The 13,847-nt window shown below is 40.0% G+C and overlaps 1 protein-coding gene across 3 annotated transcripts in view; it reads right to left on the bottom strand.

Annotated features, from left to right (window-relative positions):
* Positions 1-228: 228 nt before the first annotated feature.
* LOC111155077 (NIMA related kinase 10) overlaps positions 229-13,847 on the bottom strand; it is a 215,373-nt gene continuing 201,754 nt past the window's right edge. For 2 of the 3 annotated variants that reach the window (XM_022515115.1, XM_022515116.1), the window contains 4 exons: positions 8,938-9,046; positions 6,746-6,798; positions 6,605-6,660; positions 229-1,834 (listed from right to left, as the gene is read on the bottom strand). In XM_022515115.1, the coding sequence (XP_022370823.1) occupies positions 1,786-1,834; positions 6,605-6,660; positions 6,746-6,798; positions 8,938-9,046 (267 nt within the window). In that variant the 3' untranslated portion in view covers positions 229-1,785. Of the gene's footprint in view, positions 1,835-6,600; positions 6,661-6,745; positions 6,799-8,937; positions 9,047-13,847 lie in introns of those variants that run through there. The other variant, XM_022515117.1, reaches the window with a different exon arrangement.

The following is a 13,847-nucleotide window of genomic DNA, read 5'->3' as shown; positions in this document are numbered from 1 at the left end:
TATCATTTGAGAAAGAACTTTATTGTTCAAACTTTCATCCCAACAGCTTGGTTTATTTCTAGGTATTGGCTTCTATCACAATTAAAATTTACGCCCTTGTAGGCCTCTGCTTCTTAAACAACAAGGAAATGTGCCCATTCCATACATGAAAAGATATAAAAAATAATAGTGCAAGTTCAAATTCAGTTGGGCTAGGAATAAAATTTTACCTGGGTAAATCAACAAAATCATAGCATCTGGATTTTACATATACATTTCACATATGAATGGAATTGGTTTGAAAGCTGAAAATGACATTTTTCATTACTCTAATTGCATCTGTTATTTTAAATTACAGTATATTTGTAATCATTAATTTGGCTTAAAGACAAAGATTCATTGGCAATTTTCAAAGGCATTAGTTAAAGAAAATTTGGATAGCCTTTAAGTGTTGAACCAACAAATTGTAAAAGTAGTATGGGTTCACATTAAGAGATTTTCTATACTATACAAAAGGCTATTATGTTTCAGACACTGTAAATATATGAACTAAATCCTGTTCAATCATACTAAAAATATATCAATGTAAATAAAGATACCAGAGCTAAGTGAGAAGTAAATAAAAAGCATAATTTCAGCTTTCAGATTACTAATTATATATAATTAAAATGTTCTTTAAGCAGTTAGAAGTGCAGTCTGACTTGGCAATAAGGGCATTTCTGGATATTACACCAGTTATAAACCAGTTGAAGAGATGTTAGCCCAATAAGAATCTAGAAAATTTCCATCACAAAGTCTCTAGGAATGGAACACTATCTGGCATTCTGATTTCTAGTTTTTTTAGGAATGTCTCAATGAATAAAGATGGGACATACATTTAATTATATAACTTGTTTTCATTTTAAATCTCCAAACAATAAAACATAGGTAATTTTAGTGAGAAGGGACTTAGAATAAGGAATATTGCATTGCTTTCATAGATTCTATGAACTCTTCAAAGTGCTCTAAAAACACTATAAGTTTGATTAGCAGCAAAGCATTTGCCTAATCAAAACCTCTCCTCCCTCCCCCCATATATACGTCTATATACACACACACTGTACAGCAATATATCCTATTAGTCTAACTTACATCCGACAATTTGACAGTTATTCCCAGAGGCTGTGCAAAGGTCACAAATACTGTCTACTGTCTTCGGACCACTAGCACCCACTGGTGAAGAGAGAACCAATCCTTTCCTTAAAACAACAACAACAACAAAATTTTAAATTTCTATTTTAAATTTTTTTTAAAATAAAGGAAAAAATTGGGGAATACAATGAATTGCCCAATATATTATTACTCTGGGGCCTGTAAATTTCTCTTTCTAAAACTATTTTTATATACACAGAAGGCTAGATGCCTTTAAACATAGTTTCTGCAATCCTAAATATAAAACATTCTGCTGAAAAATATGACTTTGTTTTTGTTGTTGTTGTTGTTGTTTCTTTTTTAACTTGGAGGAAAGTTCTGTGAGGTGCAAGTTTTCTCCCCACAGGTGAATTCTGCAGCATTTTCTCCCAGGAGCACACTGACAGCCCTGTCATTCTGTGTCTACCACATCTGGGGAGCAGAGCCTTCCCATGCTGCCACGGCCACAGAACCTAGCACAGGACCTTCAGAGAGAGGCTTTGGAGGGGCCAAGGCATCCTGGTCTTGTCTTTTCCATGCCCTTCCAGCAGCTCCCAATCCTTGGGTGTCTGGTAGAGCTGAAGTCCAGAACTTGAACTTCACTAGGAAAACGAAGTCCATTCAAAATCAGGGTTTTCATCTTTTGGTTGGGTGAGTCTTGGTCCCCCACGGATAGGAGTGATATCTAGAAGATTCACAAGTGGCAAGCGTTCATTATAGTCATATATATTTGACCTCACACATGCAACTTCAAAAGCAGTAGCTCAGGGATGTATGTAAATAAATCCCAGGGAAGAAAAGATGATTCTAAACATAATAGGATGGGACATTTTTAGAAAGCCACATTTTGCTGAACTTTGGGGCTGACGGGGTCTTTCTCAAATTATAAACTCTGTTGGAAATGATAACCCTTTAGAGAAGAAAAATAAACACCCATTCAAAGTAGTTTATAGTTTTAAACATCTAATTTACATGTTATCAGTTAATTGGGGGGAAAAGCATGCAAACTATAGATTTTTCTCTTGCAAATTTTACTTCTCAACGCAGATTTCATTGTTAAAAATGTTAATGTGTACCCCTAAGTATATAAGGAGGATATGTCTGACGTCTGTTCACCCACAGAATTCAAACAGTTTTACTCTCACAAACAACAAGGATAAAATTAAGGCATGCTAGGCTGTCTCCTTCTGGTAAGGAAGCTAAATGTTTATAAATGTAAACTATAATTTAATCATACATCCCTGCAAAGATCGAGAATAGAGCGTGCTTTGGGCTGGCCAAGTTTGTTTTGAGCTTATTTTATTGTCTTCATACTGCTTTCTTCCTCTCAACTCATTCTGCCTCCCCTTCCCGGAAGCCTGGAAAGGAGGGATCCCCCACTTTGCTTAGGGCTCCTTGATGCTATTTTTGTTTCTGTTACTCTTTTCCTTTTCCTAATGCAGCATTTTCTGCCCAAGACAAGCTTCCTAAACAACAGTCCAAGTAGTCTCCCCATTATTTAAACAGTTGCAGTAACTGTCCCTGAAGAGAGCTAATGGAAATTGGCTTTATCCTGAGGCTTTCAGTTTGATGATGGCGTCTCTCTATCCCTAACTAAATATTCACTCTGGGACCTAAGCTAAAAATGTCCATGCCAACAGACACATGAAAAAGTGCTCCACATCACTTGGTATCAGGGAAATACAAATCAAAACCACAATGAGATACCACCTCACACCAGTCAGAATGGCTAAAATTAACAAGTCAGGAAATGACAGATGCTGGCGAGGATGCGGAGAAAGGGGAACCCTCCTACGCTGTTGGTGGGAATGCAAGCTGGTGCAACCACTCTGGAAAACAGCATGGAGGTTCCTCAAAATGTTGAAAATAGAACTACCCTATGACCCAGCAATTGCACTGCTGGGTATTTACCCTAAAGATACAAACGTAGTGATCCGAAGGGGCACGTGCACCCGAATGTTTATAGCAGCAATGTCCACAATAGCCAAACTGTGGAAAGAACCTAGATGTCTTAAATGGATAAAGAAAATGTGGTATATATATACACAATGGAATACTATGCAGCCGTCAAAAAAAAAATGAGATCCTGCCATTTGCGATGACCTGGATGGAACTAGAGGGTATCATGCTTAGCGAAATAAGTCAATCGGAGAAAGACAACTATCATATGATCTCCCTGATATGAGGAAGTGGAGACGCAATGTGGGGGGGCTTGGGAGGTAGGAAAAGAATAAATGAAACACGATGGGATTGGGAGGGAGACAAACCATAAGAGACTCTTAATCTCACAAAACAAACTGAGGGTTGCCGGGGGGAAGGGGGTAGGGAGAAGGGGGTGGGGTTACGGACATTGGGGAGGGTATGTGCTATGGTGAGTGCTGTGAAGTGTGCAAACCTGGCGATTCACAGACCTGTACCCCTGCGCCTAATAATACATTATATGTTTATAAAAAATTTTTTTAAATTATGAAAAAAAAGTGTGCCATGCTTTAGCTCCTGTCTGGGTGTTTGGGAGATGCGTGTAAGTTTGAACTGATTGTCTGAAGTGGTAAACTTCAGTAATGCAGAAATTATGTATGCAATTCTCTGTGTGACCAGCATCACCAATTATATTTTGCAGTGGTGATGACAATGACAATGACAATCAAGGTGATGACAGAGAATGAGAACAGCAGCAGATCTGGGTAGATGCTGGTGACAGACCACGTGTCCCATTTCTAACCACAGCACTAGGGCTGATTTCTGAACTTGTGTTGCGTGTGAAAGATTGCACAAATACTGAGGTAAACAAGGTTAACAGATTTCTTACAGCGCATCTCAGACTCTGTGATATGGTAATGTGTGTCAACATCCTCTAAATTTGGAAAAGTGTACTTTCAGAGTTTCCCAAATCTATTTGATCACAAAATTTTATTTTTCAGGGAGCATCTATGAGCATCTTTGATAATATTGGCTATTCTATGGAACCTTTTAGGGAAAATACATTCTTCTGATTCCAAATTCTTGTTCATGTCCAGTGATATTTAGCACCCCCTATCTTTTGACCATGGAAAAATCATCACTGACTACCTAATTTGGTTCATATTTGGAAATATGTGTATTTCTAGCTTGTGAACTCTTAGGTGCTTCTAAGTGGAGGCTGACTTATCTTTTGGTAATTAATCTGGAACACCAGTAAACGAGTACTTTAAGCATAACAAAGGGTTATTCTTACTAGTATACTGTGAAGAGTCTTCTCTCAAGATATAGTTTCTCATTGTTATAAGAGGATGAAAAGAGAATATCATGGATATAATAATGTTTTTTGAGTGATTCACTTTAATTTGGAGCATTTTAAGAAAATCTTATGTACGTCATATCCAACGTATTTTTATTGAACTTGATCATTTAAACCATGTCTCCATATTCTATGCACAATTCTGAATATAACTGTAAATAATTTTTTGTCTTCATTATTAGGCATCTGATTATCTATTCCTTCAAATAAGAAAATTTGCAATGTCTTTTAATATAGGAGTACAGCTTTGGAAGTAGAAATAATGTTTGAATTTTTTAAAACTTAGGGATAGAACTGAAAAGGGATAAAAGTAAATTTAAAAATAAGACTAAAATTATGTTTTAAGGAAAAATAAGAGCTCTTGTAAGAGCTTCCCTAACTTCCTTACACACCTAGTTTTTCACTGATACTTAGTGTAGTTTCTGCAAAAATAAGAAGCCATTCAATGCTCAAGATCCTGAGTCTCTGAGAATATGCAGACAAATTATGACAAAAGTGACCTTTGCCCCCACCCCAAGCCAAAGGCACTTAAAATAATAAGAAGCTAAGTCTCGAGAACAAAGACAATCATTCTCTCTGAGGAAAGCTGGATGTACGCAGCCCAAGAATAGAAAATGAAGATTCCAAGTTTCTCCAGGGAACGTGAGAGGAGAGCAATTAGGAAGATGGTGATTTCTATTAATAATATGCCTTTGGAAAATGAGAATTATTCATCATTTGGTAGTATTTTGAAATATATTATCAAGCCCAAAGAGCAAGCAGCTGAATAATCTTATGTGTGATTTATATAAACAACTTGTTAAAATAAGAGAAGTAAAAAAAAAAAAAAAAAAAAAAAGTTGGAGACTGAACTAATCTCAAAAAAGAATCTAATTTCCATATAATAACCTAACAGGATGCTCTTGAGGCCTCTTTCTCTTACCACGGCGAATACCTTTAGAGACAACTTCTGGAATGATTTAAATAGTGGTCACAAGATAGCTTCAGCAGTGGGAAGAAGGTAGCTCCTTCAGGCATTAAAGGCCACTCTGAGAGAACAAACTAAAGGAACATGGAACCACAGAGAGTGGGGCTGCTTATGATCAGTTTGAGGACTCGGTTGTGAGGGGCTCCTTGGAAAAATCGAGACAACTCATGTGTAGACACTGTCAGTGCCCTCATCCCCTCATCCACAGCAAGCTGGCTTGCTTTCCAGCTGCCAGCGGCTGCATTTCTCTTCCTGAGGATTTCTCTGGCCTCTGGAATCTGTTCTGTTCACCCTTACAGAAGGCCAGAAATGCCAGGGAACTAACATTCTCTGGGGAAAGGCTGCAAACAATGATCAGTGGAAACGCAAGAATAAATACCCCAGGAGAGAGGACAAACATCCCTCTGCCCTTGAGTGGGGTGGATACCTGAGATACATGTTCTAGTACTGGCTCTCAGATTTCCCCAGTGAGACCTAGGCCCGGTCAGCCACAAGGGTTACTTGCTTGAAAATGAAACCTTCACTGAATTATTTCTTCACTCCCCTACCAGTGTTTCCAGAATTGCCTCCCAAGTAAACTAACTGCACTCAAATCTTTGTGGCCAACACTGTGCCCAACAGTAAAATGCAGGAATCAGAACTGGCCAGAAGTGATAAAACACTATATTTTTAGAGCACAAATAGTTCTTATGTTAGAAGATAATACACAGTAAACTGAGGCTTTTTACTTAGGGTAAGCAAATGGCAACACATAACAAGTCCTTCTTCCACAAGCATATCTTAAATTCACCAGAAGTGATTCTTTGTTTAGTTGCATTCCCCCCTGCATTCTATACAAATAATGGGTAGATTTCAGAGATGGAACTCCGAGTTTACAGCTCTACTAGAATGGAACAAATGCTTAATTTAAAAAACAAAAACAAAAAACCTAGAAATGCTTTTCCATTTCATTATGTTTCTTATTTTTTTTCTGGGAGTAAATTACCACTAAGCTATCACCCTTTCTTTTCAACAGAAAAATAGCAGCTGCATCCATACAAAAGATGGGCAACATATATTCTACCCATGGTTGTATCGGTCTAAGCCAAGATTTACAAAAGTATTTAAAATAAAAGTTGGAAAAAGAAATCTCTGGAATCCAGGATAATTACATCTAACATCCAATGATCTCAACTGAACTTTCACATTTAAAAGAAAACTCTAGATCTCACCTGTTAGATGTAAAGTTGTAATAACCACTTTCCTCTAGGACTTCTTCAATCACAGTCTGACGTTGAAAAAAAAAAATTCAGGTTAGTACTGAACTAAAAGCAACAAAATAAAATTGTTCAAAGGTACTGCAAAAACCTCACCTGCATCTGTTCATATGTTATTCCCTCCTCCAAGTCAGAGCTGGTACACAGACCTGAAATAGATAGGTTATGGGAAGTCTGACCTTTGGTTCACATTTTCTTAGTTGGACTTTGTTGACAATTACAACTCAACTGTAGTGAAAACAGGGTCAACTTAGTCATGATGAAGAGGAGCACATTCCAAATTACCTTGCTTGGAATATTCAAACGCTTTGTTTCTCTTCCTTTATTTTTTAATTTTTTGTTGTTGTTGTTTCTCTTCCTTTAATAATGGCTCCTTTCGGGTGGCCATCACAAAATAATACACAAAGACTTTGGGGCATTTCTCAGGCTATAAATTGGGCAATTAAGTTAGAGAGGCATGTGTGAGCCTACCCATTTATGTGAACACAAAGGTGAGGTGAGGGATATTCCCAACACAAATGACCCAAAGGGCAAGTTTTCTGATTTAAAAAACCTCTCCTTAAGCTACAAGCAAAACCAGTTAATATGTGCTAGAAAGAAAATGAATTCTTAGAGGGAGGCAGAAGTAGACAGGGAAAGACATGAGGACCTGGCCCTTTCCATGACTGCCTAGAGGGATATATAGCACACTTAGTGCTAGGAGGCAATACTTTCTTTGCCAGTGTTTTTGTTTTTGTTTTTCTCTTTTTTAAGCAGGCTCCCTGCTGAGCGGGGAGGCGAGGGGTGGGGTGGGGGGGGCTTGATCCCAGGACCCTGAGATCCCGACCAGAGCCGAAGTCAGACCCCTAACAGGTGACCCTGCTGGGTGTTCTAAGGATGATAGACTAGCACCTCACCCAACTGAGTGCCCCCCAAAGCAATGTTGGCTAGCTTCTACTGTGATCAATTAACACCGGTGTGTGCAGGGAGGCCCAGGAACCCCCTCCACTTAGGAGAGACAAGAGGGAATGGGTTGAAGTGGAGGGGAGGCAGGAGGCTGATGAGCCCTGGCAGCTCCTCTTCCAAGCTGTGAGCCAAGGTGTTCCCCAAAGTGGCTGCAGTCTCTGCTGGGCGAGCCTGTAGCCAGCCTGCTAGGACGGGACTTGCCTGCTCCACCCCGGGTTGGCCCCTCCAGCTGCCCTGGACATCTGCCAACTGTCTCTCAGGCCACTCCGAGATTTCCACCTGAGCTCCTGGTTTCATCAGAATCACTCCTGTAAGAAGTTTGGCCTACAAACTGACTGACCTGCCCTGGGGGTGTTTTTCAAAGCAAAAGACTTTAGCCAAGAGTTCGTCTTGCTCTTGCAGGTTTCTCAGGGATTATTTTAAACAAAAATTCGGCCTACAGGTTGGCTTTATCCCAGGAGTCCAAGACGTAGGGAAAGTTTGAGATTAATACATGAAATGATTTGCCTAAATTGAGGAGTGAGGGGATGGAGAGTCTCCCTTTAAACCGTCATTTCTATCTATGCAACTGAGTGATGGAACTATAGTTTGTAGGCATTTGAAAACTATTAAGGAAACTTGAAATCTCAGAGTAGTTTGAAAACCTCTTCTGAGAGTTCAGTTATCATAAGAAGAGCTACATTATGGTGAGCCCCTGCTAATGGTCAAGTACCTTTTATATGTTTACACTGATTCTCATTATAGCCCTATAGTGCAAGTACCACATTTACCTCCATGTTATAGGCAAGGAAACTGGGGTTCAAGAGGTCAGATAATTTGCCCAAGGTCAACTGCTAAATGCTGGAGCTGAGATTCAAGTTTAGGCATCCAGGTTTTGAGAATCTGCACCTTTAATCCCCATGCTACATAGTCTCCTTATGTGAGATTAATGCAAAAAAGAAAATCAAATTAAATATGTAGATCCTCCATGTAAGTTTTGAATGTTCTTCATTTTGAATATTCAAAGTCTTCATTTCTGTTTTTTATCTCCCTGGATGCTTTTGGGCATTTGATTCCCCATCATCAGATAAGAAGAAATAAAAGGAAATACAATTCACTCAAACCGATTCTGCTGTTTGTTTATGGCATTAATAAATGATCAAGGAAGCTGCCACAACAGGGCATGATAAACCTCGCAGGGAACTTCTATACTTGTACTATATATCTCTTCCAACTATTGCCACAGATAATCAAAATAAGCTCTATTTTTCTTTTAAATTGAAGATAATCTTTTAAGGATAGCTGTTGATCCAAACAATATATTTACTTATGAACGTCAGATTTCCTGTGGTGAAGACCATTACCTGTCGGGTCATCTGGGGACAAGCTGTTTCCACCCGACGGACGATGTAATAAATGGTAATCTGCTGTGAAAAAGTTGGGCTCAATGGGTTCTGGAGATCCCTGAGATAACTGGAACAGAAAAGGCAAAGCCACATGTTATTCTACCATCAGAAGCGAATGACAGGAGACCTCTTTCCCTATGTCTTGGTGTGGAGAATTTAGTGCTTGTGGTTTTCCATCTCTTGTAAACAGAGAAAGGCACACTTTCCTTTCAAAAGAACTTCTAAATCAGAGGCAGGCAAATTACAGTGAAAGCAAGGTAGACAATTCCCTGGTCACATGAAAAAAATAAAAACAACTCTGCACTTCATGGGTTTATGAGAGCAAGATAAAAATGGATAGAAAAATAATGGCATAGGCTTGGGACATCAAAATGTTCTTTGTATCAGGTGTATGAGAAATAAACTCAATTATTCAGCAGAATGATATGCTTATTAGCCCACATCATCATTGTTTTTTGTGTATCTCCTCTAAACAAAGCCTTCTTGATTGACTGAGGCAAACAAGTTTCTTAACGCATTTTTCTAAATTACCATTGCCTAATTTTAATCTCCAAACATTAATCTCCAACACTCTAAAGGAGAGAGTAATTCACTAAATGACAGACTTTATTAAAGTTCCAATTGTTTGATGCTCTCCCACAAAGCTGAATTTTTAAAGTGGAATTTTAGGCTATAAACATTTTACAAACTTCTTTTACCTTTAATTCCAACCAGCACTTGGGCTGGTCAAGTTTTCATGCCTATGTTAATATAATATACTTTTAAAATGCCAATTCTGTGCTCGCTTCGGCAGCACATATACTAAAATGCCAATTCTTACTAATAAACCAGAAATAAATGGCACAATTTAGACTATGCAACAGCAGTTACCTTTGATTCCCATATTCTGCTAATGAATTTGAATACACCATGGTTCAATCACTTGAGAAAACTGGCAGTATTCATTAAGATACAATGTTTACCGTATGACTCTGTAATTCCACTCTTAGGTATACACACAAGAGACATGAGGACCTCTGACCCCAAACTGGAGAAAAACCAAATATCTACAGATGGAAAAATAGATAGATTGTAGAGTGTTTATACACTGGGATTCTGCAAAGCACAAAAAACAGCAACATGAATGAATGTTGAGCAAAAGAAGCCAAAAACACCAAAGAAGAGATCATGTATAACTTCATGTACAGGCATTTTCACAAGCAGATAAAACTAAAGAGTGGCGATGAAGATTAAGATAATGATTATGTTATGGCAGAAGATGGGATCTGACCAGGAAAAGGGAAGGAGGAGCCTTCTTCAGTACGGGAAGTGTTCTACCTAGTGAAGTGAGCGGTGGTCACCCAGATGAGTATGTACGTGGAAGTCCACAGAGCCGTACAGGTTCCTCACTGGATGCATTCTGCATTTTATACCTTAATAAGAACATTTCCTATGAGTAATTGATCATTATTCCATCTGTGTACTTTGGACACTACAAATACAAAGTATTTCTGTGTTTACCAGTCTCCATGTTGCCAAAGACGACTACACTCCAAGAAAAAACTATGGTTCCATCCTTTGTTATTCTTGAAAATTTATTTTCCTTGCTTCACTGACAACTGATAAAACGAATAGCCCATCTGTAAAATGACAAGATCGTAAGATTGCAATGCATTTGCAGTGTAGGAGGATCCGATGGTCACATGACTTAGTAACATTCTCATCAGTGTTATTAGGATGCCACAGAGGTAGGCCTAAGCACTCTATTTCTCATAGCCACACAAGTAGGTTGCTCCAACTAAGTTTCTTGGTATGTCTTGCAATGCTGAGAATGATTTCCTGGTATTGCCTTCCAAATGACTTCAGATGGGATTGTTTTTCATGTGGTTGAACATAGGAGTAATTTGGCTGCCTGAAACGCTCATTCTAATTATAGAAAGCTTAGTTAAGTCAACTTAATTATTAAATAAACACCTTGGAATCCCAGCTCGTTCACAGATAGGAAGGTGTTTAAAGCTGCACAGAGAAATGTGTGAATTGTGAGCTGGGCAGGTCAAGATAGCCATTTTATGAAGATAAGGACCAGTCCTTTTCATTGATTCAAACCTTGAAAAGAGGAGCGTTTGAGGATGCCGGTGCCTCCTACATTAAAAGTCTCCTTCAGCTTAAGAACTGCAAATCCTCAGAGGGATGGGCCCCATGGATAAAGCCAAGGACTAAAATTCATTGGTCTTGTGTTTAAATCCCAGGTACATTTATTTTTCTTCCAGAAACTTCCCAGAACTTCTTGCAGTTCTATTTTCTGACATACATATTCTTTCAGCACATCTTTTTTTGCCCCTTAACTCTGTGTCATGCTCTGAGCGGGTCTTGCAAAACAGAGATGGAAACCACTGGATCTCATATACCAGTGATCTATCCAGCTTTTTAGCACCATGCCAGGCACCAGGGAGGACACAGCAAGGACGTGGCTTGCCATGTGGCTGGGAAAATGGGCTCATGTACACAAACAAGAAGGAGAATAAACTATGAAGTGTAGAATGAGGTGGGGAATTCTGAGCTTCCAAAAAGACCAACATGATTTTCAGAGCTCTGTAGCAGAAACACTGGAGCTGAGCCTTGAAGGATGGATTTGGTGGATGCAGGGAAGCGAGGCAGACATTTCAGGTGAGTGGAACTTGGGGGCAAAGGCTGGGCCCTGCCTAGCGGTAGCAAGGTGATGGAAGGGTGATGACATGAGTCCATGTTATAGAGGTGAGGGGATCTAGGTTGAAGAGAGGAAGGCACATGCTGTTCATTAATTCCGTGGGGATTTTTATCAACTCTTATGTGTCACAGATCCAAACAATGAAAACAACCAATGGTGGCCAAAAATTGTATTCTCAGGGGGCACCTGGGTGGCTCAGTTGGTTAAGCGACCACCTTTGGCTCAGGTCATAATCCTGGAGTCCCGGGATCGAGTCCCGCATCGGGCTCCCTGCTTGGTGGGGAGTCTGCTTCTCCCTCTGACCTATTCCCTCTCATGCTCTCTTTCTCTCTCAAATAAATAAATAAAATCTTTTTAAAAAATTGTACTCTCACTTACTTCCTAGTTAGGGAGGACTATAGCTGTCACGTGTCCATCTGAATCTACGTGAAATGACAACTGCACGGAATGCATTGAAGGACGGGCCGGTGGTTCTGAGAGGTAATGGGCAGGTTCAACTTAGACAGGAATGGCTTTCCTGAAGAAATGACGCACTGAGAACTGAAAGAATGGGAAAGAATGAGTGAAGGATGCAGCGGGAAGATCTGGAAAGGCGGGAACACGAGCATTTGCAAAGACTCAGGAGTAGGCTGCATGGTGGACAGATGGGATCTGCGGCTGGTATGAGACCGTGAAGAACGAGAGAGGGATAAGATGAGGACCGAGAGGTGGGCAGGCTTGGACCAAATGGGACCGGGAATACTGTGGGGACGATTTGGCAGTTTCTACTTAGAGCCCCTGAAAAGCTTTCTGTGTGTCTGTGTGGGTGGGTGCGTGTATGACACGGTCAGATTTCTGTATTGAAACAGTCATTGTGGTGCATGGGCTGGGGACATCCGGGTGGAAGCTCCTGCACATAATGGGGGCCTAGAACGCTGGGTGCCAGTGTTAAGATGGTGAGGCAGGAAACTGGAGGCTTACAAGGTTTTTTGGTATGCTTAAAAAAAAGAAGAAGAAGAAGAGCCGGTATGTTTAGAAACTCGGTCTGGAAAGATGGATTGGAGAATAGGGAAGTCAGCCAAGAAGCTGCCCAGAGAAGCGTTAAGACGTTGAACCAGGTGGTAGCCAAGAGGAAGATCGAATACTCTCCTCTAATAACACCAGTAGCTCCTACAGCCACTTACTGAGTCCTTAAACATTCCAGACACATCGGATGTTCTGTTCGGTTCCTACAACTACCTCTAAGGTAAGCATTATCTCAGGTTTACAGATGGGGACATTGAAATGGAATTTGCTCAAGGGTCATAGCTGGTAAGTGGCAGAACCAGGGCTATAACCCAGGGCTTTAACATCAAAGGGCGAGCAAAACTGCCTACAGGAAGATGATGCAGGTGTTAACGACCTATGGGACAAAAGAAATAACATGGAGCGGCTGAATGTGACTGCAAGGTTTAAAGACTGAGCAGAAGGAAAACATTTCTCCAGTGATAGCGATGCAGATGTAGGAAGGAAAAAGAAGGTGATGAGCCCAATTCTGGACACACCAGATAGGCAAGAAAAGGCTCACCCCATAGGGGGACTATGAATGCTACCACAGAATGGTTCAGAGCAGCCCCTATGGCGGGCAGAGGCCCCGAGGTGGTTCAGCAGTCCTGGGCCAGTGCCATTGTGGGCCCTCTCTTGCCTCTCAAACATTCAGCTTAGAGGGGTACTCCCATCTTTGGCATATATGTTCTCTTTGGAAGAATGCTTAAGACCCTCTTTCTGAACTGACATGAAAGGGTTCTCCTACTCTGAATAAACATCTACAGTTCAAAAGAGCCAATGACTGTACACACTTTTGAAACAAAGCCAAGCAAATATTAAAGAGAACAGACTGTATCACTGTTACTACCCCCTCTCCCCCAAAACTCACTCAACTGATTTTGAGCAAGTATTAAGCAATTTTAGCACTTCATTGTTTGAGATTCTAGTACTTTTTAGGCCAAACCTAAAAGAGAAACACAAACTGTAATCTTCATTAAATTCCCCAAACTATATCTTCTCTTCCATATCATAAAATAAGGTTATCTTTGCTGCAGAACAACTACACCAATTATTTGGCATCTAATCAGCTGACATAGAAAAGAAATGAAACAGCATAAATGAAATTAGGGGCTAGAAGGGATAAAGTTTTTAACGTGTCACATCACACGGCCCTCAC

This window comes from Enhydra lutris, unplaced genomic scaffold (genome assembly GCF_002288905.1).
Source record: "Enhydra lutris kenyoni isolate GAN:26980312 unplaced genomic scaffold, ASM228890v2 scaffoldscaffold39, whole genome shotgun sequence".
Classification (NCBI taxonomy): domain Eukaryota; kingdom Metazoa; phylum Chordata; class Mammalia; order Carnivora; family Mustelidae; genus Enhydra; species Enhydra lutris.
This window is presented reverse-complemented; position numbering and strand designations above follow the sequence as displayed.